This window comes from Centrocercus urophasianus, unplaced genomic scaffold, assembly GCF_019232065.1.
Source record: "Centrocercus urophasianus isolate 14NV4802_14NV808 unplaced genomic scaffold, USGS_Curo_1.0 seq_35, whole genome shotgun sequence".
NCBI lineage: Eukaryota > Metazoa > Chordata > Aves > Galliformes > Phasianidae > Centrocercus > Centrocercus urophasianus.
In genome coordinates, this window is record NW_024884922.1 from 6,473,393 (window position 1) to 6,498,931 (window position 25,539).

Below are 25,539 nucleotides of genomic sequence, written 5' to 3' on the forward strand. Positions count from 1 at the left end.
GGAAATTTCCAACCGTGAAAGGTTACCTTCAGTCCTTCTTTCTATTAAATATAAATATGGTTCCCAGGGGCCAGATCCTTATCCCAGGGAGAAGTCAGCACCTGTAGAATCAGCGTTCCTAGTTCAACATCTGCACAGCCTTCCTGGGGCCATGCTGCAGCAACCTGATCCAGCACCCATTCCTCACAGCAGCACGGCTTTCCCAGGCATCCAGAAAAACAACAACAACAACAAACAAACAAACAAACAAACAAACAAACAAACAAACAAAAGCAGCCCTACAGAGAAAGAAGTTTTCAGATAATAGCATCCCACTCGGGGCCCTCTGACATCTCAAGCTGACCTAAGTGCAAAATCCAGCTGAGGCAGATGTCTAAAGCCTGCTCAGACCCTCAGGTTGAGGGCTTGAAGCATTTCTTTGGCTTTATGGCCACCAGAAAGTAGCTGGCCCTGGTAGAGAATGCAGCAGATCTGTGATGGAAACTCCAGCCAGGGTTGATGAGAACGTGCTCGACTTCAGTAACAGGAAAAGTGAGATGTCACAGGGACGCAATTAAAACAGAACTCCATCCTCAAAACGTTACCAACATTGATTGAAAGAGCCTGGGGAGTTTCGTGTTTTGGCTCTTCCTGAGCATCAGGCTTGATGTGCCAGAGATCGAAACATCCTTTGCTGTAACCACCCCTGGAAATCTCAGCTGTGTGAACAGCACTGCTCTGTGCAAAGGACATTGATCCTGTTACAGACTGGGTATTAAAAAGGAGAGAGCTATGAGAAGTGGCACTGCAGGTTGTGTGTGTCTGAAACAAAACCAACCTGCCCTTCTTCAGCATAAGCTGCTTTCCCAAAATTACCTGAAGACAGGAAAAAAAGAAGAATCCCTAAATATTTTTTCTTTTCTGATTTTTCATCTGTAAGCTGGGATGGGGGGGGGGGAGGGGGGGTAGAGGGGGAGAAGGGAGGGTGGGAATACTTATGAGATTTAAGCTATTTATTACCAAATAAAACTGCATCTGGGCCATTTGCTTTTGTGCCAAGTTTTGGCCTCCTGACAGCATTCGTGTGGAGAGTTATGAGCCCCATGAAAGAGAGGCTGATGACAGAAACACTGACTGAGTCTTAACCCAAAGGGGGCTGTGGATGTTCTTGGGCTGTATTAGAAGCCAGCCCCAGGGAGAAATGAGGCTGTCTGCAACCACTTGGCCACTTGAATGCCTCCAACATTGTCCCTTGTCATCAGTCCTCTCCTCTTGGTACCCCTCTGCCCACCTCTGGCACCAACAGAAGGGGCTAGTTGCTCACAGCATGCATTTTCCTGGATGGATAACTCTACATCTACCCTCATAAAACAGGTATTTCTTGCTCTCTGAGTAGAGTTTTCTGTTCTGTCTTTTTACAGCAGGGCTAAGCAGCACTAATTCATGCCAGGACTGCACGCAGAAATGTAAAGCAAGAGTTATTTCTGCCTTGAGATACTGATGTTTTACTTATTCTTTAAACACAGTTCCATTTCCTGGAGCGACACATACCTCTGAAGTTCAGGATGTTAAGTTTAATAGGCAGCAGGCTGCCAGGATCTCTGATTTTAGCTGGAGACTTCTTAAGCACGGTGTGCAAAAAGGGGAATTGCCAGCACAAGGGAGGGCAGGACCTCAGGTTTCCCCAGCCTTGAGTTCAGGTCAGCTGAGCATCTCTTGTCCTCATCAGGATGGGACCACAGCTCTGGAGCATCTCTGACTGCTCCAGTGATGCAAACTAGTCTGGGCATGATCCCTCCAACCAACACATGGTGATGCTCTGACTTGCAACGACCCTTGGGAAAATGGGGGATGGGATGCTGTAGGACCAGAAGATGAGCTCATGGGATCCGTCAATGCGTTCTGGTTTTTGGGGCTGATTTGCTGGAGAAGTCATCAAAGGAAAATAGTCTGGATAAGAAAATGTTCCCATCCATCCTGATGCTGGGGTTCCAGAGATAGTGAAATGTTACCCACATCACTGCTGCTGGCTGTGGAGCTAAATGAAGTCCAACAGCTCAGAGCATTGATTCTCCCCATTAACACCATCTCCAGAGGAAGGTGGAAGTTGAATTTGGCTTTCAAACCCACCAGGTTGGGGCAGTGGAGGGTTTGGTTCAGACTGCTGCAGAATTAATAGGATCTGTGAGTGATGCGGCCCAACACTCTGTGTCTCTCTGGATCCTTGCATTGTTTGGTTGGTGGGGTTTTTTTTGTTTGTTTGTTTGTTTTTGTGATTCTGGCTTTTTGCCTGTTTTTGGATTGCAGGGATGCTGGAAGGGGCAGCAGACATCCTGTCAGCTTGCTGTGGGCAGCAAAGCATCCTTTAAACCAGGTGCTGAGCGTTTCCACATGGCAGTGTTGGCCACTTTAAAAGCAAAAAAAACATTGGAAGCCCAGGTTTCTTGCTTTGGTTGATCAAAGGCCTTCCAAATCATATTCCAACCTTTTTGGTGAATGGGACTAATAGTCTAACCCTACAGAAGAGAAAATCAGTACCCACTGATAAACCAGCAAAAACTCTGCTTATCTTTCCCCTCTAGGGCACATAAAATAAACAGGAGATGTTGCAGCCCCCTACCCTTAACTCACCTTCTCCCCTTCTTTCACTGCACCCAAATGCAGTGATGGAGTGAAATCAGGATCTTAGGAAAAAAAAAAAAATCTCTTCCAGCACATTTTGACTTTTTTTTTTTGGGGTGTGATGATCTGTAGAGCATACATACACTCTCGAATGCCATGCATTAGAATAAAGCTATAATTAAAACCTAGTGCGAAGTACAAAAGCAAAAAGATGACTTAAAGTGTAGCAACACTGCCAAAGTGTTTTTCCTTTCTCCTCTGAAAACATTGCTGAATTCAACACATTCCCATGAAACAGCATCTTCACCCTTTCCCCTCTCTGAAGACTGTGGAAAAGGACTGCAGGAAAGAAAATCATGGAAGGTGTATCCTGCGAAGGACCCAGGCTATATCTCATCACCCATTTCACCATGTCCCACTGCTCAGCATCATTTCAGGGCTTCTTTTCATCCTCGTGCTGAGAAATGCTTGTTGTCAGCAGTTTTCTGAATGCTGAGCCTGGTGTATGGAAGGAGCCTTTTTGGGGTACCCCAGGTCTGTGGGTGTGTGTGTAAGATAGGAAGCGGTCCATAGGGCACAGGGCATCTTGTAAGCTCAGGAGAGCAGTGGTGGGAGCTGTGGGTTCTTACATGAGTCTCTGCTCATGACAAGAGCTGTGCTTTGCTATGCTAGCACATTGGTCCAGAGAGGTGGGATTCAATAAGGGTTGTTGTACAGCAGTTGTCATCAACCCATTAAAATGGCAATGAGGAGCAACCCCTCTCAGCCTTTTTCCTTTTCATAGAATCATAGAATCATATGATCTAGATATGATTCTTTATGATGCTTTGCATCCATTGCAGCCTGTTTCCAGCAAACATGCAAGACCACGAGGGGGAGGACAACTACACAGGAATCCCCAAATCCTGGTGTTCCCGCACAGAGTCCAGCCATGCTCCCCCAGCCACATGGACCATCCCTTTGCCCACAGCAGTGGCTGAATCCTGACTCAATCCCTGGTTAAGCCCATTAGGAAGACCAAGACTCTCCTTATCTATCCCTAACGTTTACCAGGGCTGGTGCTGAGGTTTGCAGCTCTCTGCACAGCACTAGACGCGTGGGTTGGCTGCCTGCACCCCGGGCTGGGTTGGAGCTGGCTGCCTATTATTTTTGGCACAGATTTTCCCATTTGCTAAACGAAATGACAAAGCTGTTGGCGAAGGTGCTTAAATTGGGACAGATTCCTTCCAATCTGATAAATCCTTCTCCGGTTCTTTCATCCTCTTCCTCCTCTGTCTGATCTCCTGATCTCCTCTCGTTGTTGTTTGTTGTCCTACAACAGCAGGGAGGTGACATGACATCTCCATCTGTGCAAGCCCACTCCATTTTCATGCAGCAGAATGCTCTGTGGAATTGGTCTGGAGATTAATTTTTTAGTTATATTATATTATTTCAGATGCACTGTCAATTCAGCCATTTCAATAAGCCAAACAAAACAAAACAAAACAAAAAATTGCATGGGGCTAACATATGATGGATGGCGTGAACTCAGCACTAGGCAATCTGTGGCTTGTCTGTAAATTTGATGTGAGCCCCCGTGGCTACGTGAACCCAGAGCTGCTCCCATGATTTCCTGGCTGTGTTATCTGTATTTCTGTATTTCAAGCATGGGGACTGATGCTAATGTGCAATTGAGTTGCTTTCAGTGTGAGGGACTTGAATGCAGACCCGTGGGCACATCTAGAGAAACAAAGTGCAGGCGCCTGGTGTGCGGTGATGCTATTCTAAGCCTGGTTTGGTCTGGGGGCTTTATCTGCCTTCCCAGGGCAGGAGAAGGGCTGTAATCAGCCCCAAATGGCTAAGACAGTGTGTCTCCAGCCCCCGGCTCAGCAGATTGCAAAGGGCAGAGCTTCTATTTGTCAGTGAGTGAAGCCAGGAGCTGCCATCCTCCTCTGCACCACACTAGGATGGGGATGTATAAATAGCCCCAGCATCCCTGGCCCCATACACACTCGCACACCGGCTGCTAATGCCTCAGCAAGCAGGGCCAGGTTGCTTTACCCAGGGGGAAAAATTCACAAGCATCACAGGCAGCTTAACAGCATCGGACAGATTTTGTTTTCCTTACAAATGTGGCTGCGGTCCCTGGGCTGCATCTGTCTGCTTGAGATGCCCATCTCCAGTGAGCTGTAGGCCTGATCCTGCCTCTCCAGGGAGCTGCCCGACTGCTCCAAAAGTGTTCCTGCCATGAGGAGAGGGAGAGGAGATTGTTCTTGCTGGGGTTTTGATTTTAGAAAGCCTGTGGTACCCCCTGCTCCACCTTTCACATCTCCAGGATGGATCAGTGTTTAATGAGCACACTCGTCCCAGCATCCTTCAGGGTGAAATACTGAGTAAATCCACGTGTGTTTATGCACAGTCAAATCCTGCCTGATGCCAAAGAGGGATCCCCGGTGACAGTAGTAGCCAGTAGCAGACCAGTGCATTTCTGAGATTCAGTGTCACCTACCAACCTGTAAAAATACATATGTGCCTGCCTCATTTGCAATGGTTCACCCGGGAATCCTAAATAATTCAGAGCATATCCTTCAATGAAAAAAGGCCCAGGCAGCTTCAAATAGTTTATAGAAACAATAAATGTAACTGTAGAACTGAGGAAAAAAAAATAAATAGACTTGGAAAAATGAAAGAAGCTGTGAGGAGATGATGAACTTCCAAAAACAGATTTATCACTCCTAAACTTGAGACTGTAGTCTGTAACACCATCCTCATTGAAAGACATAGAGATTTTGGAAAGGGTCCAGAGGAGGGCAACTAAGATGATCAGGGGGCTGGAGCACCTCCCCTATGAGGACAGGCTGAGGGAGTTGGGCTTGTTCAGCCTGGAGAAGAGAAGTCTGCGGGGTGACCTCATTGCAGCCTATCAATACCTGAAGGGAACCTACACCCAGGAGGGGAGTAAACTCTTCAAAAGGGCTGACAACAGCAGGACTAGGGGAAATGGATCCAAGTTGAAGGAGGGAAGATTTAGGTTGGATGTTAGGGGGAAGTTCTTTACAAGGAGAGTGGTTAGGCCCTGGAACGGGCTGCCCAGGGAGGTTGTGGATGCCCCATCCTTGGACGTGTTTAAGGCCAGGTTGGACGGGGTCCTGGGCAACCTGATCTGAATGTGTGTGTTTGGTGGCCCTGCTAGGCAGGGGGGTTGGAACTACATGATCCTTGAGGTCCCTTCCAACCCGGGTGATTCTGTGATTCTGTGATTCTGAGCAGTTCCCAAATAGCTGTTAAATGATGTGCACGGTCGACAGAGGTGAGTGAGGAACTGATAGAAGAGGAAAAGAAAACAAGTGCTTTTCTGACCCTTTTTTTAAAAAAAAAAGATTCTGTGATGCAACACTGCCCAGAGCCTGAGAGGTTGGAACTAAAGGATCTTTAAGGTCCCTGTGAACCCTAGCCATTCTATGATTCTGCAATTCTATATGATTCATATGATGATGAACCATACTTGAGGATCGGTCATCAAAAGCAATCCCAGAGCTAGGCAGCTCCTCTTCCTACAAGGTCAGAGCATACAGAGCATACAGATCCTACAGATGGAGAAGGATAATCCTGATGTAGGGTGAGGACCAAAACTCTGGAGTCCATTGTGTTGAGGAAATGGTCTCTACTTTGAAGAACAACGTTGTCCTCCTGCAATCACCGCCAGGGCAAGCAGTGGGGAATGAGGCTCATGGAGATGCAGTTAGAGGCTCTGGAACTTGATAGACACAGATTCTGACTTCACAATCTTTGATGTAGAGAAGTTCCTTGAGGTTTAGCTGAGAAATGAAAATGTCATTTCTGCCACTGTCACGGAGAGTAGAAACAAAACATGGAGTCAGGTATCTGGACTGACTTTGAGTCATTGATTGGCCTCTGTTGTCACAGACGTTATGTCCAGACGGGATAAAAAAATATTAAATTCAAAATCATATTTTCTTGAAGCATTTTATAGACAATAATTTTAAGTTGGGATGAAAATATGATTGGGGAGTAATCATGAAGAGTCACTGAATATTTGTTATCTGGAATAGTGCTCCGGTGTCAGAAGGATGACACTGCATTGCCCTTGTGCACAGAATCACAGAATCACAGGATCACAGAATCACCATGGTTGGAAAAGACCTTCAAGATCATCCAGTCCAACCATCCACCTATCACCAATAGTACACATTAAACCATAGAAGATCAACGTGTAGAAAGAACTCTCCAACAAGACATTTTGCAGCTAGATATGAGCAGAACAGAGTAAACTTGATAATAGACAGTACAGGTATGAAATATTCTGTTTTTCATGGCTAATTTGTCTGCCAAATCTTTCTGGGGTCCATCAGTTCTCTGTTTGGCAAGGATTGACTCTGTTGTGCAAGCTGCCTCGATTATGCCAGCTGTATGATTAGATGACAGCTAATAAGCACAGATTTGCTGAAATATTCTGTGTTTGGTAGCTTTGCTATCAAAATCCTCATCAGCAGTTGGATTAGCTTTAGAAAATGAGCAGCTACAACACAAGATAGTGGATTATGTAAATTGGTGGGAGTTATTTAATCCTGTGGTCTGAGTCAAATCTTGATAGTGTTTTCTCTATGAAGTTAAATACATCATTGAACCAGTGGATAAAATACTAAAAAATAGTTAAGCGTATGGACTGGTGCCTAAAACAAGTGCTTAACTGTCCATATCATAGTTCCCCCCCCCCAAAAAAAAACCCAATTCCCCCAAAAAACACGGGGAGACTTTTACTTTATGTTATATTGGCTATTCATGGGCCATGCAATCCTTCCTACACAAATACCAGAAGCAAGGTTTGAGCTTTCTGGACCACAGGGTCCAGGGACCAAGTCCTTTGATAGAGCTGTCCTGCCGTGGTAGAAAAAAAGTCAGGTCAAAGCTCTGACAGCATGATCTGCCTATCCTATGTCCTCTGGGTCATGATGGCTCCAGCATTAAAGAGTCTACAGATGTTTTGGTAAAGCAGATTGAGGTCTCCCAGAACATACCAAAAAAGCCAAAAATCCTTGGTAAGCTGCCACCAAGCATCAAGAGAAGAGAGAAATGCAGAGGATGAGAGTCTAGTTTGTTTGTCTTTTATGTGCTGCAGAATTTGGCTAAGTAAACTGGGGGAAATGTCACTCAGCTCCATTGCCTTGTATTGTCTGAAGCCAGTTTTGCCTGACACTGTATGACAAGACACAGCATGTCCTTTTTGGGTGAGCAGTGGGATTCACACCTTAACCTGCTCTTGCACCTTTCCTTCAGGCCCTGAGAAGACTTAGTGGTGTTAAACTGATCACCCACAACTTGCTGTAGCTATTTTCCATTGGGAGGACCCACGGCCATTAGATGTTGAGCCATTCAGCATGAGCTGCTCTGTTAACAAACACGGAAGGCACCTCTCCTTGGTTGCTCAGCTTGAGCAATATGCCAACAAAGTGCAGGCCCAAATGTCAGTATTCATTCTTTACCTGGGAACTGGATCCTGCCCTAGGGCAGCAAATAAAACCTGCTGTGCTGGGGGCAACCAGGCATCTCATGAGCTTTGTTTTGTAGCTCTGTCCCTGAGGAATACAGGGTGTGATTGCACCTCCTGCACTTTTAATTAATGAGATAGTTGAATAATGCAGTTATCTGACAACATGAGATATTATCAATTTAAGAAGCTCTGCTGCTGGTGACAGACACATTTGCTACCTGTTGCCTCTCTCAGAGGGGCACTGTGAAGGATTAGTTTGTATTTGAGAGATGTTGTGTACGATTACTTATGCATTGTTTTTCAAAACATTTCTTTCTGCTAGATCCTCTCATTGTTTCCTTTTACTGGCATCTGACTCTCTTTGTACACCTTCTGCTCCCATAAGGATGTGAATAGAAAGCACCTGGGGGCTCCCTGAGATCCTGTGCTGGATGGAAGGGAGATGGAAGCAGAAAAAGCTGGGAAGGCACCATGTGCATGTCTGGGATGGCAGTCAGTGCCTGACAGTGCTGTTATTCCTTGAAATTTTGAGCCATTTCCAAAGATTGCAACAATTATGTGGTTTTTAGGAAGATGAGGTCCAAATAAATGTATAAAAAGGCAGGTATCCCGTCCTGGGGCTGCTCCTCAGCAAGGAGGCATCTATCAAGGACAGGCTCTCTCAAGTCCCATTCTCCAGTGCTGCACTGCTTCTCTCCTTAGTTTAAGAGCCAAATTTTTGCCACAATGCCTGGCAGTGCTCTGGGAATGTAGGAATGAACGTGCTGGTTTGGGCCATAGGCTCATCCAAGCAAAGATCTTTTGGGAGGTGAAAGCCAGAGCCACATGTTTGCAAAAAGCCTCCAGTGTGGATATCTTTCACATCTCATTTCCCCTTCATCCCCACCATGCCTCATGGCTGATCTCACAGCAGCTTATGTTGTGCTTTCTACTGCCACTCTCCATCAGCTGGAAAGGGCCTCAGCAAAGAAGCATGATGATAGCACGTCCCTTTCATGTCTTGCAGTCAGGAGGAAACAGAATTATTTCTATGCCTTTTTAGACAGGCAAAGAATTACCTTGAGTTGCATGGAAAGTCAGCAATCTTTGGAAACTTCTCTGAGCTGGTAACAGAAACAAGTTTTAGACAACACTGCTTTTTTCCTTCTCTGAAACACTGAGACTTTTGTTCCTCTTCTCTTTGAGACAGACAAACCAAAACAAGCTGAATCAGTTTCCAGCAGTACACACTTCACTTTGAAGCCAAAATCAGCTTTGAACCCAATCCCATGTTTTGATTCCGATGAGTTTTGGAGGAAAAAAGTCAAAATCAACATTTGTTTTCTGTGTAATCAGCGCTAGCTGACCTGTTCTTTGTCCCCTCTGCCTTTCGGAGGAGGAGACAAACATCTGTGTGCCCAATTCCAACCCTGGATGGGCATCCAGGTACCCTGAACCTCTCCGGCCCCGGTGACGGCCGTGCTCTTCTCTTCCAGGTGCTCCATTTCAAAGGTCTCAGCATCCCCATGCTACCTCCTGCCGACATTTCCACCTGGGTCCCCAGCCTCAGCTCTCCGCCGACTTCACCCTGCCTCACACGGTGCAGCCCCAACCGGGGCTGACCCCACACATGACCCCCGCACACCAGCATAGCGGTCCCCTGCACCAATCCCTGGCCCCAGTGCCAGCCCTGCCCTTCCAAGATGTGGCCGGACCATCCTTCCTACCTCAGGCGCTACACCAGCAATACCTCCTCCAGCAGCAGCTCCTTGAGGCCCAGCACCGCCGGCTCATGCCCCATCCCAGGTAAGGGGTCTTATGTTTCCCAAATGTGGTCTACAGTGTATAAAGTTATAGGTTCACAGAATGCTTTGCATTGCAAAGGGCCTTAGAAGTCATCTGGATGCAAGCTGCTGCCATGGGCAGGGGCACCACCAACTGCCAAGGGTTCCATCCAACCTGGCCTTGAGCACCCAAGGGATGGGGCATCCACAACTTCTCTGTGATGCTGGGAAGCTGTCAGTGTCACTTCAGCAAAGCTCTGGCAGAACTTCCTAATAACGTCGGGTTCTTTTCATAAGATCACCCATGTTCTCTCAAAACACATCCACCTGGAAGCTACATGCCAGGTTGCACCAGTGGGTGAACCTCTCCCACAGGGATCCGTGCTGTGCTCACCTAGCATATCTAAACGTCACCTGGTGTCATCTCTCAGTCAATCACGCTGGTCATCAATGCGACGTGACCAGTCATCACATCATCATCAGTTACAGTGGAAGCACCTTGATGTTGCTGTGATCCTGCATCTCAGAGAGAGCAACAGACTGCATGAGTGAGCCATCTTCTCGTAGCTGCTGCTTCAAAACCACGTGAGACATGGCATTCACTCATCCCATTGGGTTTTCACTTGAAGAGCTCACTCCTCTGGATCCAGGCTCTGTGAAGAGAGGCAAAGCAGGGAGGGAATGAAGACATTGGTTTGGAGCACTTTCAATCAAGAAAAGCAGCATAGATTCATATTGGTCTGATGACTGCAGGGAGGATTACTGTAGCTCAGGAGAGGTGGTAAGAGATGCCTGGCCTTATCCTGTTAGTGTTTCTTGAGAGAGAGGCTCAGATAACACGTAGGAGAGGAGTGCTTTTTTTGGAAATATATGGAAGCTATTTATGGACTGTACCCATAGACCAAGAATGAGGGGATGAGTCTTTGCAATGACGCCTCATTTGGAAAGAATGCTACAGACAGGAAGGTTTTTCTTTCCTTTTCTGTCTGCAAATTGTGGATTCTTCTCACCCTGCTTTTATTTTGCATAAGCTGGATTTTAGGTGGATTTAATGATTAGTTAATAATTGGGTAGCAAATATGTGCAAAGCTGAGGCACTGATGATACAAGCATTTATCTCTTAGTCATAAGCTCAGTTCAAATAAAACCACAGAGCACAGCTCCACGTAGAAGTTGCTTTGATGCCTACTGGCAGTGTTATCTCAGCCAGTGGGCTGTCAGAGAGAAGGAAGTGTGATACAGGCAGAAGGAGGGCAGCGGCCTCTCACCCAGCCTCGCAGCCTGGTTCTGAAAGCATCCAGCATAGCAGGAGGGACTCAGAAACCTTTCAGACACAGGATGTGAGGTCCTACGAATGGGATTCTAGATGGTGCCTTCAAAGGTGGGAAAAGACTGAAGTCCCTAGAAAGATCTCAATGTATTTCCACTCCAAACTCAGCAGAGCTGGAGCAGGAGGAGCTGGTACCAGCCTGGCATATCCATCATCCATGGAAATATTGGTGGGAGAAAATTCTGTCTGCAGTTTCTCCTGACTGATTCTGTTATGAATGAGGTTCCCCAAGACTTTATGGACTGTGCAGGGAGATGAGACAACCTGCAGCTTCTTTATGATGATGGATAATGTTTGGACCAGGAAGACGTTTTATCTTGTAACTGTTGTTTATGGAGCTGACAGCAGGGAAAAGAAAATAGTGCCACTATCACAGAATGGCTAAGGAAGAGGTTTAGTTTCCTCTTTTTCCTTTCACGTTGCAGCTCCTGTAAACATATGGATGCTGCAAGGGGCAAGAGTGAAGGTCTGCATCATGTCCATGATGACAAATGCTGTGCTTCTGCACTCCTCTTCCCATCATTCCTGACTTCTACCTAGATTCCTCTCTCTCAGGTGCATGCTCACAAGCCCAAAGTTTTGGATTTTCCCACCATTTATCAATGTTGCCTTAGCTCAGCAGTGCCCACTATCACTAACTCACTTCTGGTCTCCTCCCCAGGCGGGCTCAGGAGCGCATGTCTGTTCAGCCTCACCGTCTGCACCCCAGCTTTGACTTCAGCCACCAACTGCAAACCCCACAGCCCCTGGCACCCCAGCCCAGGTACTTGGCCGAAGGTACAGACTGGTAAGTCATCCTCATTTCCTCAGTATGTTGAATGAGGTGCTCGGAAAGCCCTAAGGGGACTGGATGGGTTAGCTAATGCCTTCATGGCTCAGTGCTTCCATCAGAGCTGATGGTTCAGTTCAACAAATGCAATGTGGAGAGTGTGTGATGGGGAAAGCCATCCCTGGAAGGGCCATGAAGACACACTAAAGGCTCAGTCTGTGGTTGGTAACGCTGACATTCATCACATCTCTCCACCCATGTTTGTGTAACGCACCTACACATTAACTTCCCCAGGACCAGCTCCTGGTGCAAGGCACAGCCTGCAGGAAAGAAAAACTCAGGGGCTGCTTCCCACAGACCAGCACCTCTATCTGAATGAGGTCTGTTGTCCACCAGGAGCTCAAAATGTGGTCTTGTGATTCAGCCACAATTTTTCCATGGTTGAAATTAGAGAGCATGGTGCTTCTCCACCCCGTAGGATGGGGTGCATGGATAAATAGCTGCTAATGATTCTCCCATCTTAATGTCTGGTACTCTGGTAAAGCCTAGGAAACGATTGATAGCTCTGTTTTCAGAGCAAGTTCTGAGCATTAGCATGCTCAGTAAGACACAGGGCCCTACTTGGAAGAAGTGGAAAATAGAAACATGCTTCTGAATAGCTGCTTGCTAGCTGAGCAAAGTCCATTCTCTGCACTGAATGCAGAAAATAGCATGTGCACATGTAATTAGAGACAATCGTAATGTATAAACACAAGAAGATAAAATGGTACAGGAAATCTTAATTATGGCATTTTCTAACATTTGAGCACTTTGCTCTGCAAATGTTCTTTTCACACAGGGATTTTTCCCCTTCCAGGGTAATAATATATGACCTAAAGCATGGCCAGATCCCTTTGTCATTCTCTTCTCAGGTGTTCCTATTGCTGGCACATGATGCAACAAATTTGTCCGATGGGACATTGTTCAGATAAAGTTGCAAAGCAGTTCACATATCATCTGAGTACAGCCATTTTTTTTCTGCCTCTCTTTCTGTGCATACTGCTTAATTATAATCATTAGGAGGATCTGGTAAACCGTCATTTAATCATCCCTTCCTCTTCCCTCCTCCCCTCCTGTGTTGTTCCATAGCTTTATAAACCTAAGGAGTGAGGATGACAGAAATCGTACACTGTGTGTATATATTTGGGTGACTCACTTCCCCTCGGGGCACATGTACAATTTTGCCCAGTGACAGATACAAAAACTTTCATCTAATGTGTTACCACCGCATGAGCAGAGACGGCTCTTTCTTGGAGGCAGGAGGTGGTAGGCACTGCCACGGGAAACAGGGATGGAAGTTGGAGCTGTTGGTGATTTGTCATCTCAGACAGCCAACCCTAGGTTAAAACCTTCTGGAGAAGAAGAAATAAACCCGCATTTCATTCCTTCGGTTGTTTTCTGATACGCATCTAGCGACGACCATTCAACCTGTTGCCTTTGGTTTTTGGTTGTTGGCAGCCCGTAACCTACAGGCATTTAACCTCGTGCATCCAGATGCTGTACATGTAGCACAGGCTGGAAGGTGATGGTTGGTTTCGGTTTTCTTCCTCAAACGTGCTCTGCTTTTTCATTTTCAAACGCCAGCATTATGCTTTGGCCCACAGCATCACATAGAAACATTTACATGTGGTTTTAGAGATCCACTGCACAACAGAAGTGTTGTCATTGAAATTGCTCATGCAAGTTAATAACACCATTCATCTCTCAGAGACCCCTTCAGTCCCTGATCTCACCCTGTGGGTTATCACATCTACTCTGTAGGCAGGGAATATGGGCAGGCAGAGAGGAGAGAGCCAAGGTCATGCCTCATGCCAGCACCAGGGATGAACTCACTGTCTCCTCATTTCCAATAGAACATTCCAATCTCCAACAGTCTTAAGTAATGGGATAAATCTCCAAAAATGGCTGGAAAATACCCATTCTTGTGGATTCACACCCCAGTTTTGTTCCTGCCAGTCTCCTGCTGTGATTTATCCTCTGCTAAGTTTTGCCAGCACATAGCCAGCAAAGACAAACCCTCTTTTTACTCCATCTTGGTGACTTATTACAGGGTATCAATACCCTAAAGTTGTTATTTGGTATACAGTCCGTGTTGGCTAATGGATTTCTGCACTTATTGTCCCCTCATGACCATTAACTGTTGCTGGGCATCAGCAGTTTCACAGCTGCTCCAAGACACAACTGAGCTGATCATAGTAAGCCATGGATCTTTGCTACTCTCCTCCATGGAGAGGAGAAGTTCGGGCTGAAATGAGAAGCCCTCGTGCCTAATTAGCTTTGCCTTGGCAAACATGAAGACAGTGGTTATCAGAGTGCCAGCTTTTGTAGTTATGATAAAGTAAATGACATACAAAGTACTTGTTTGCTGAGAGATTCTTTGACTGGAGAGACAAGGGACCATCTAATTGGATGATAGATGGAGGTGCTGTGTTAAGTATCTTCTCATCCCATCCATGCAGTGCTGGAATGGAGTTTGAGGTTCAGCTCTGCTTTCTGGATTGAGCAGTGCTGCAGTATTTGCAGGGATCTTGGTTATTTGAAATCCCAGGATGGAGCTGGAATAATTTCTGGAAGGATCAAGTGTCTGAACTCGCAAAGATAAAACACATCCATGTTGTGTGTGGTTGAGTGGGACTTCCAGGGATGTCCTAGTGCATTAGTGGTGGTGGGATGCTGCTTTCTAGAGATGCATCATCCAGGTATTTCCCAAAACCTAAGTTTTTAAAATTTCTTTCTTTCTTTTTGTTTTTTGGTTTTTGGTTTTTAGTTTTTCTTTTTTTTCTTTTTTTTTCTTTTTTTTCCCCAGAAAGAAAAGGTCTAGGGAACCCAGAGGCCAAGTTTGATGCAGTCCCCCTTGTTCCTCACAAAACTATACCATGACCTGTGTTGGGACACTTTCAGGGAGATCATCAGCATGTACGATGCAGCTATCCTATCCTATTAGCTATATCCTAACAGTGCCCACCATTCTTCTATTGCTACAACATATTCTGGGCAAAGTGTAATCATCTGCAGACCCCCTCTCTTTGTCATCCTCCAGTGACACAGAAAGGACCTGGTTGGCCAGGTTGAGCTACTCATCCTGGGGATTGATGAAGCCACCAAAATTGTCACGCTGCATCCTATAGCTCCTGTCCCCAGCTACCACCAATGCTAAGTAGCATAAAATCAACCCCTTGCTCCATTTTTTGGGGGGGAGGGGGGAAGAAGAGAGGTGAGCCCTTTTGTCGGGCTCTGTATCACGAAAGAAGACAGTCAGAACTGTATCTTCATCCTTGCACCCACAGGGACCTCAGTGTCGATGCAGGACTGACACATGCCCAGTTCCAGGTCCGCCCGGTCCCTCAGCCCTATCAGCATTACTTAGCTACACCTCGGATGCATCACTTCCCCAGAAGCACATCCTCAACACAGATGGTAAGTGAAGCACTTTCGCTGGGAAATGTTTTATGCATTGTCTGCCAGAAGGCAGTCAAAATAAAGGCTGCTATCTTTCTATCACCTGTCTCCTGCGAATCCCACTTATCTCCGGCCGTGGGAGGGAGTGTCTGAAAGGATAATGTTGCATCATTGCACTCTGGATTAGAGACAGGAAAGAAAAGCTCAGCTGCTCTGGAAAGAGTCGTCCGTTGCCTGCAGAGCACTCATAGTCTGATCTGCATAAGCCTTGGCAGGATGTGAGATTAGCAGTTATTGGCAATAATATTATTATGGCATACTGGAGTAAAGCATGGGTTCCCAGGGCTCCTTGCAGGCAGAAGAATTGGTTGTAGGTGGCACCTCCCCATGCACACTGACCTTCACCACGTTTGCCATCAACATCAGCCTTGATGTCACATGTTGAGTTTTTCATGACTTGTTGTACCAGTGGAAGTGGGATTAGATGTGAAAGGTCATTTCCATGTCCTTCTCCTAGCAGGGAGTTGCATTTGGAGCTGAGCCACCCTGCTCATCCTTGAAGCAGCCTTATAAAGCTCACAGATGTTCTTTCCCAACCTGCCATGGTCAGAACCTGACATCTGTACATACTACAAGGCTTTCAGTATTGGAGCCTGGATGAAGAAAATTGCACCAACTTAAAAAAATAAAAATTAAATTAAATCTCTTTTCAAGCCAATCCATGTTGAGAGATTGGAACTTCAGTGTTACAGATGCAGCGGGAATTATTGTAGCAAAGAGTTAATTCAGAAGACATGCCTAGTGGTTGTTATCATTTATAGGACATCTATTTAATTTTTTGTTGTTGTTATTATTCTGTTCAATTTAGCTTATTAAAAGATTCCCACTGGGGAAGGTGCTGGCCTGCTCTTTCATTTTCAATTTTTTAAGCACTAAATTAAAATCAGGGTGCATGAGGGATTTCTTTGCGCTAGCACAGGTGGCTTTATTTTTCTCCCTTGCTTCTTGCAGGTTGTTCATGAAATCAGAAATTACCCTTATCCTCAGCTTCAGTTACTTGCTCTTCAGGGACTGAACCCAAGCAGGCACACATCGGCTGTGCGGGAGAGCTATGAAGTATGTATCTTGGGGACAGGAATAATTACATTTTCAAACCCTGGGAATCCATGCAAGCACTGGCATAAACTCATCAGGCCCTGCCTTCTGGCATGGGAGTCACAGATGAGAACAGGACTGAACCTGCAGCAATTAATAATAACCAAGAAGACAAAGCTGTTGAGTGGATTTGGTGAAAGATGGTCTACCTCACGTGCTTGGGTCTGGATCCCAAGTCTGGCAACAAAGTGCTCCAGTTCTTTGTTTTATTGACTGATTGATTGATGATTGATTTTTCCAAACTGATAAATGAACTTCACCCTGATTTCTTAATTACTGGATATCCAGCATTCAGCTCTGTGCCTTGATCCCTTGATGGATGGCCCAAGAGCCAAAACTCAGATCTATCAACAAATTACAACTGATCTGGGTTCAGTGGACATTTCCACCAAGGACAGGGCAGGATGGAGCCTTGCTTCTTGGCAGTGGGGTGGTGGAACTTTGCATTCTTCCACTGATGCTTTTTTGCCATCTGTTTTTCTGTGCTTCAGGAGCTGCTGCAGCTGGAGGACAGGCTGGGCAGTGTGAGCCGGGGGGCTGTCCAGAACACCATTGAGAGATTCACCTTCCCCCACAAATACAAGAAGGTGAGAGCCCTGAAATGACCACCAGACCCTCTTGGTTGGCCAAGTGCTGTGTGTGTGGAGTGCTCAGAAGGAAGGACTTTGGTGGGTTGCAATCCTCAGCACTGACAAACCAACACCACCAGCTAAAACATACCCCAAAAGGGAGGGGTACTTTTTGGTTCTTTATTAACCTGTGGGATTCCCAGGTTGATGCAGTGCAGTAGCTCAGCTGGCTCATTCTTGCTTCTAGGCTAGGAAATTACAAGTCAAATTTTCAAAAGGTTCTCAACCTTCTCCCACCCAGTGGGAAAGGAAGTGTCTACAGCAAGAGGGCTTCACGCATGCAAACACACCCTTTTCTACAAGAAGGTGGCACTGGCAGGACGTTTTTCTCCCCTTTGCAAGGGACAACTCTGCAGGAGCTGATCTGTCTGTAAGGATGTGCGTGCCAAATTTTTTAGCTGTACTAAATATAAAATGATAATATTGCTCACTTGGGTAGAAATTTCATTTTTGTCATTCCCAGCTGAGCGGGAACAAGGAGCTATATTGCACTGTCCACATTGGAAATGAGTCAGCTCTTTGTTGCACTTATCTGTGGCCACATCTCCAGTGGATCCAGAAAAATTCTATTAGTTGGAATGGATATGTTGGAGAAAATAGTGAGAAAGGAACTGAAAGTGCAAGCTCTGTTCCATGGCTGTGCCAATAGGTCACAGTGGTTGCCCTTACTGGCAGAGGTGATTCTGTACATTTTTGGAATCTTCAGGAGAAGTCCCCATCAAGGGATACTATGGGCCATCCTTACCCCAAGGAGAACAGACGAGGTAGTGACTATTTTGCTTTGTCTGGCTCTCCTAAGCTCTTATTTTTTGCCTTGTTGCAACTACACAGGCTTAGCAGAGTGTTAGAAAATCAAGTCATAACCAAATTATGTCTTTCTTCTTGCTGCAGAGAAGACCACAGGAGGGTAAAGCTGAGCAAGAGGATGGAGAGGAGTCAGACACTGATGAGAAATGCACAATCTGTCTGTCCATGCTTGAAGATGGAGAAGATGTCAGGTATGACCCTTTCCCACTACCTGGCTGTCTCTCAGTGACATCCGAGTTATGTTTGTTCAATAACACCACTGTGCTTTCATGAGACTGTCCCTGTTCTTGTCCTGACAAACTCACTTGGGTTGTTTCAGGGTTTAGGAAAGAAAACTCTTCTTAGTTGGACATTGGTAAGGGCCATAGTTAGGTAGAACTCTGAGCAGTAGGACCTCATGGGTATGGATCACCTGCTCCAAAGCCATACTGTCGGTCAGAATGTCAGAGAAGTGTGGGTGGCAAGGCTCAGGAAGCTATCTGGAATTTGTGGTCATCAATGTGTGGCCTTTGCAGATGACCAGTGCATGATAAAAGATAACATGGATGTCAAGTACAGGGGAATTTGGCTTGTGGCCACGAGAGAGCTATCTTCTTGCAGAATAAGTGAGGTTACTCAGGCTGTATGTTTTCAGGGGGCCATTCTGAGCAACAGCAAAACCTCTGGTAGCCCTCAGAGAGATCTCCAGACTCTTGGCTGTGCTGAAGCTCTGCTTGTGACAGAGGGTGGGGCCAAGAAATTGCAGGAGGCTGAGCTACCATAGGTGAAAGAGCTGAAAGTTGGCACTGCTTGGTGCTTCTCCTCACACATTAGCCAGCCATCATGAAAATCTCTGATTCTCTTGTTGTGGATCCTTGTGATTTGGGATCCCTCTTGCTCATGAGAACCACCAAAGAGATGACAAAGGTGACACAGGTGAAAAGCAAGCTCATTTCCTGAAGCACTCCAATCACTCAAGTGGGAGTAGTGGAACCCACTGAAGTCACAACCATCAAGAACCCAAGTGCATAACTTAATACTCCTGAGATGTCAAAAGTACCAGCCAGGATAATTGGTGATTGCAGTTGGTCACTGCAACTCAGGTCAGGAGGGCACGGGGTTTTCTAGAAGATTTATATTCAAGGACAATCTCTGACCTACTGCTGATGTTGCTGGTGGAGGCTGTAGGGCCTGGGAAGCACAAGTGTCATTACACTGCTGCATTCCCCAGTCCTGGATGCTGTTTTCTGGATTTCTTGGGCTTCTTCCATCCACACTGTGCCTAATGGATCATAGAATAAAATTACAAAATCATAGAGTCATTCAGGTCGCAAAAGACCACTAGTCATCCAGTGAAAACCCAGCGCCCTGACCATGTGCACTAAGCTATGTCCCCAGGTGCCAAGTCTCCACGGTTCTTGGATGCCTCCAGGGACGGGGACACCCTACCTTCCTGGGAAGCCTATGCCACTGCATCACCACTCTTTGTGAGAAAACATTTTTCCTAACTGGGGATGCAGAAGGAAACCAATGAGCTCGTAGACTATAAAACCAAAGGGTTTTCTGCGATTTTAAAAAGTTGATGGTGCTTCTCTTCCCACAGGAGGTTACCCTGCATGCATCTCTTCCACCAAGTATGCGTGGACCAGTGGCTGGCCACCAGCAAGAAGTGCCCAATCTGCAGGGTGGACATTGAAACACAGCTCGGCTCGGACAGCTGAAAGAATTGGCTGGACACACCATTTTCCTTATCAGGTCGTATGGCCATAAACCCTTGCAGCAAAATTTTTTGCCTTCTGAGCCATTTGATTGAGAGGAAAAGTCTGCAGGCATGTTAGAGAGGGAGAGGAGGAGGTGTCAGTACAATATCTAGTGGTAGGAGATATTGCACATGCGCAGGATGCGGGCCTGGTGAAAGGGAGCTGGCATTCCCGGAGCTCAGAGACCCCATGCTACAGAAGATTTAGTGTTGAACATGAAGGAACTAGTTGTGGTAGTCTGGCCTGTCAATCCTGCATTTCATGAGGATTGTATATATACCTCTCGAATACGTAGAAACATGTTATAGGGGTCCTTTAGCTATTTCTATGGATGGCAGCTGGAGCATGTTAGCTTAAGAAATGTTGTGTTTGATGCCCTACTCATCTTGTGGTGGACATGTTGCTGTTACCTAATTTGCACCAAATATTTTTTCATAGATTCCTTATGTTGGTGCCTGATTAATACATTGTAAAAGGGGAATGCAGAGGTCAAGCTTTCCCACCCTTGGGGGGAAGAGGCGAAAAAGCAAAATCCTGTTTACAATCAGAAGGGTTGCGCTCTTTTCTTCAGCCACGCGTGCTTCCTTTCCTTGCCTTTACAGTGTTGCAAATTTAGAGATGCTTAAAACATATTAACAAAAAAAAAAAAAAAAAAAAAAAAAAGAAATGACAAATTGAAAATGAAATGAACGAAGCAATAAGGAGATGCTTCGTTCCTGCTGTTCTGCTGCTGCTGAATGCTTTCTGTAGGGGCACAGTGTTGAGGTGGATGCTGTTTCTTTGCTCTTTGTGTAGCTCAGCATGCTGAAATCCACGCTAGGCTGTGGGCTGTCTCCACGATCTCTGTTATCCATTGTGAATGATCTTACTGATATGGTAAGCTGGAGGCTGGTTGGCTTCAGAGCACCGTGGCTCAAGTCTCCCCAGGGTTGGACATCTCCTGTGATTTAGGGTATAGCTTCTCAGAAACATTGCAATAGGACAAAGGGAAATGGTTTCAAACTAAAAGAGGGGAGATGAAACCGGATATAAGGAGGAAGTCCTTTATAATAAGGGTGGTGAGGCCCTGGCACAGGCTGCCCAGAAACGTGGTGGTGCCCCATCCTTGAAGACAGCCGAGGTCAGGCTGGATGGGCTCTGAGCACTGCTGGGTGCCCCTGTGCACTGCAGGGAGTGGGACCTGATGGCCTTTAATTGTCCCTTCCCAGAGAAATTGTGGATGCCCTGGCCCCAGAGATGTTTAATGCCAAGTTGGATGGGGCCCTGGGCAATCTGATCTGGCATTTGATCTAGCGGCTGATAACCTGTGGCAGAGGGGTTGGAACTTGGTGATCCTTGAGGTCCCTTTCAACCCAAGGCATTCTACAGTTTTATGATTCTATGATTCATTCTGTGATTCTACGACTTTGGAGAGACTGCTCACTCTGTGACTGGGCAGGGCAGAGCAGCAGACAAACTGCCCCACTTCCATCCCCCTATCCCAACCCTTGGGAGATGGGAGAAAGGGAGTGGGGGACCACTGTATTGCATGCAGACGCCGTGCTTCACCTTCCTGTTGAGAAAACACAGTGTAGGGAGGATAAGCAGATGTACAGCACAGGTGGAAGCCTTCTTTGCTTTCTTTTCATTTTTTTTCCCCTTAATCAGCTCAAGCTCTTAGTCTGCAGGGCTGAATCTCCCCGAGCAGCTCTGATAATGGGATGGGAGGAAACTCGTTGCTCGTGAGGAATTGCCCATGCACTGGTTGTTTGGGCGCAGTAGGGGAATGCTGGATCTAGAGGGTTTGCTGCTTTCTGGAGGGCTTGGTTTAGCCCTGCGTTGGAGCATTGTTAGACATTTCACTCCGTTTTCGTATGGAGAATGAGATGGTTATTAAAATGGAATCTAATTTATCAGTGTTCATTAAAATAATGCATAAAATTGGAGGCATTCCTCAGAGGAACAGGACATTTCCATCCCTCAAAGCAAATACATCAGCCACAAACACCCAGAGGACAGACCTCCGGAGAACCAGCACTCACTACCCTTTTTTTTTTTTTTTAAAGAAAATACTTAATTTTTTTTCCACACTGGGATAGCAGAAAAAGTACATTGAGGAGCAACTGGGATGAATTGGAAACTTCATATATTCAAAAACAAGATGTGCAGAGCTGAGCACTGGCTCCTCTGAGCCAAGTGATGCTCCTCACATAGAAATGACCCTAAATTGCCATCTGGGAGACGGTGGAATTCCTGTGAGCTATAAGTGGGAAGTGCCCTCCTCCAATGTTTTCTATTCTAGTTTTTACAACATAAACAGAAGTGAAGGAGGTGACATGGGGATCAAAAAGCCTTTCTTCCCCCTCTTTCTGTGCCTGTAGGAAGGAGGAAGCAAAGGGAGGAAGCAAAGGGTCATGGTGACATATATTTGCCATAGGGACATATATTTGCCACCCTGGCATGAGGATGGGGCCCCAGTGTGAGGAGGGATATGGGCTCCTTGGGGCAAGGAATGACCCATGGGTGCATCCAGAGAGATGTACCACGGAGACACCCAAGGTCAGACTGGACAGGGCTCAAGCACCTGATGGACTTGTGGGTGCCCCCGTTCATTGCAGGACCAGGTGGCTTTGAAGGGTCCCTTCAACTCAACCCGCTCCATGGTTCAATGATACACATGGGGCTTGCTCCAGCAGCAGCAGATTGGAGCAGCATTAAAAGTAACACTAATAATACGGACAGGAAAAGCAAGTCGTCGTTCCTGAGAGACACTGAAAGCTGTCCTGGTGCACCTAGGTGTGAGCTGGGGGCAAAGCAGGGGAGGAGCAGGGCCATAGGGCCTCTGGCTGGGCAGGGAGGAAAGGAGGACCGCTTCCAAACCGCGTGTTTTCTTAAAGCCTACGCGAAAGTATTACTATTTGCCTAATGAACAAGCACAGTTTTTAGATGAAAAACCAGAAAAAGTAAAAAAAAAAAAAAAAAGAAAAACACACACACACACAAGGAAAAACAAACAAACAAACAAAGAAAAAGACAAAAAAAAAAAAATTGGTGAAGAAAAAGCACCAAAACTCCCATGGTCCGGTGTGAGTGACTGATCCCGCGGTGCGTGAGGACCTGCAGGTTCCTGTGTGGGTTGGAATCGTGTGTACACAACAGTAGGAGGAGCTGGAATAGAAACACACACTCCAGGAACAAAAACATTGATAGTTTACAGGGTTTTGTGAGTTTAAATGCCTTATATTTAACAATCATAATTTATGACTAACTTGTAGATATTGTGGGTTCTTATTTAATTATTTTTATAGTTGGTTTTTTTTGCATTTTTAATTATAATTTATTTATTTAGAAATTAATACTAATTTTTTTTATTACTCCTATTACCTCATTTTTGCATTGTTTCTGGGAATGGAATGCTTTGCATGCGTCGGTACTTTAAAAAGAAATTCAACATGGGATGTCGGGGATAATGCTTATCTTGTCGAAAACAAAAGAAAAAAAGAAAAAAAATCAGGGTGTGTGATTACAAACTGTATTACTGTGGTGCTGTTACCTTGGATACATTCCATAAAAATGCAAACCTTTGATTCTGTATGCTGTGACATAGTGGAAAACTGCAATATAGTGACTGTGTTTAGCACATATATATGAATATTATTTGCACTCATAATCAAACTCTGGTGATCCTTTCACTCATCCCTTGTGCATTGAAGGGGATTAATGGCGTTCTCCAAAACCAAAATGTTTCAGTCGGTTCCTGCCCTGTCCCAGTGCCACTGGTGATGCTCCCGCTCTTGCTGCATGCTTCCTGCAATAATGAATGCAAGGCTGTGCTAGGGGCAATGCATGCCTTCAGTGCATGACTCTGCAGATTGCTTCATACAATGAGGTAGGGAGCCCCAGTGCTGCAGTTCTGTTTAATTTTCAGTGCTTGTTCTGGCTATGTGCACCCTGTCAAACCGTCTCCATGAGCACCCAGCTGGGTGCTCCAGGGGAGGATGCAGGAGGGAATTGATGAGCTCACAGACTACAAATCCAAGGGTTTTTCTGCAGTTTATAGAAGCCGAGCCTCCCATCTTTTTTGACGTGGAGGTCCTGCTCCTCATGGTGCAGTGCCATCGGGATGGTGGGACTTCAGCTCCTTCACTGCTTCAGATATGGCTAGAAGGATGAGGTAGAGAGGGATGGGATGGTTCTGGGGATGATCTGGGATCCATTTGTAACACCGGGCCACAAACACTGGCTATAATCCAGCTGTAAAACACACCTGGAGCAGAAGCCCCCCAAAATGACCTTGAAAGCCTTTCAATCAGTTTTGCTCCCTCAGTCAGGGCAGAAAAACCTCAACTTGAGGCTTGTTAATCCACTGCGGAGCTGGGGCTACAACCCTCCTGTGACCTCGTTGGGTCACCCGAAGGGGGACCAGCTGCCAGCTGATGTCCCATTCCTCTATTGGTCCATATCTCCATCCCCAGTGCAGGTGTCCAAGTGTCCACATCCCCATCTGCATCCATGACCACAACACTGCTAACATGCTGCCCCTTCTCCAGAGGTGCCCAGATACCCAGTGCTTGCGCCACGCAGGAAGGTTAAAGCACCCTTGACACTACTTTAAGCTTTAAGCCATAACTGCTCTGGGTCCACGCAGATGCTCAGCCACGCTGAAACGGAGTTTGATGCATCTCCACCCCAAAAGGCTTTGGATGCAATTCTCTTTTGGGGCTGGAAAGCACAACGTAACTGTACCTTCATGACTCCTCTTTTCCCTTCAGGGTGCTGCTCTGCTTTGTTGCCTTTGCCTTTGCCTTACCCTAAGTTTCAGATTCACGTTTTCCCTTTGCTGCTCCTCCCTTGGAGCCTGGAGCCATGGTTTTGGGCGGTGTGGGGATGGGGGTTGGTTGTCAACCCCGCAAAGACACCGAGAAAGGGACGCATAAAGCACGGGGCGAGCAAACAAAAATCCTCTCCTTTAATGGCCCGAGCCAGTGAAAGGATCACCCACATTTTTGTACTCCTACTGCTGTTCTGTTGTGCTGTGCAACATTTTGCTACATAGACTATTTTATAGAAGAAAGCTAGAAAAATATTTATTATTAATATTAAAGCAATAGTGCATTGAAGAAATGAAAAGACATTAGAAATTGTGTAAATGCTTAGATTCACTTTTGGTGGATTTTTTGTACTTTATTTATAACTAATAAAATGAACTGCATTGCTAACTATAAATCCGTGCTGTACAAAATGAGCTGGAAGGGCTCTTGTGTGGTCTTTATTTACCATCCCGAACCTGACTCCATTCCATCATGTAAAATCCTCTCCAGGTTGATGCCTGCAGCCTCTTTAGGGCAAATCCTTTAGCAAGTGCATGGTGGTAGACATTTTTTCTGCCTCTTCCAACCCTGAATCAGTAGGAAAAGAGAAATCTACTGGAAAATGGAATTTAAAAAAGCACTTTTATACTAATGCAGGGAGAGCTGAAGGCATTTTCCATCCTTTTGTCACCCTTGGAGAACCAAAGTGTGTCAACACCTAACTTTGCATCCTGTGCAGTCCCTTTGTGATTGGGCTGCTTATAACAGGAACCTGCTGGATCCCCCAGCAACCTGTAAGGCTGTATAAGGGAACACCATATTCAGGCAAAATGAGAGTGCCTTTACAGGAAGCTGTTACAAATCCCATCAGAAAACATGAGAAGCACATTTGCTCACTGAGATCTTGCTGATGTCCTTCCAAAGGGTTACAGCTCTGAGAGTTGCTTGAGATCGCAATCTGTTTTGCTTCAAAGCTGCTGCAGCAGAACACGAGTCTGCCTCTGTGATGTGATAACAGCCCCACTGG

General features: G+C 46.0%; 1 protein-coding gene across 1 annotated transcript in view; it reads left to right on the forward strand.

Moving 5' to 3' along the window:
* RNF165 (ring finger protein 165) overlaps nucleotides 1-20,831 on the forward strand; it is a 41,151-nt gene extending 20,320 nt beyond the window's left edge. Inside the window, exons 2-8 of the mRNA XM_042831200.1 lie at nucleotides 9,568-9,877; nucleotides 11,847-11,972; nucleotides 15,281-15,410; nucleotides 16,404-16,508; nucleotides 17,039-17,134; nucleotides 18,068-18,174; nucleotides 19,566-20,831. Of these exons, the coding sequence (XP_042687134.1) occupies nucleotides 9,568-9,877; nucleotides 11,847-11,972; nucleotides 15,281-15,410; nucleotides 16,404-16,508; nucleotides 17,039-17,134; nucleotides 18,068-18,174; nucleotides 19,566-19,683 (992 nt within the window). The 3' untranslated portion in view covers nucleotides 19,684-20,831. The remainder of the gene's footprint in view (nucleotides 1-9,567; nucleotides 9,878-11,846; nucleotides 11,973-15,280; nucleotides 15,411-16,403; nucleotides 16,509-17,038; nucleotides 17,135-18,067; nucleotides 18,175-19,565) is intronic.
* The last annotated feature ends 4,708 nt before the right edge of the window (nucleotides 20,832-25,539 follow it).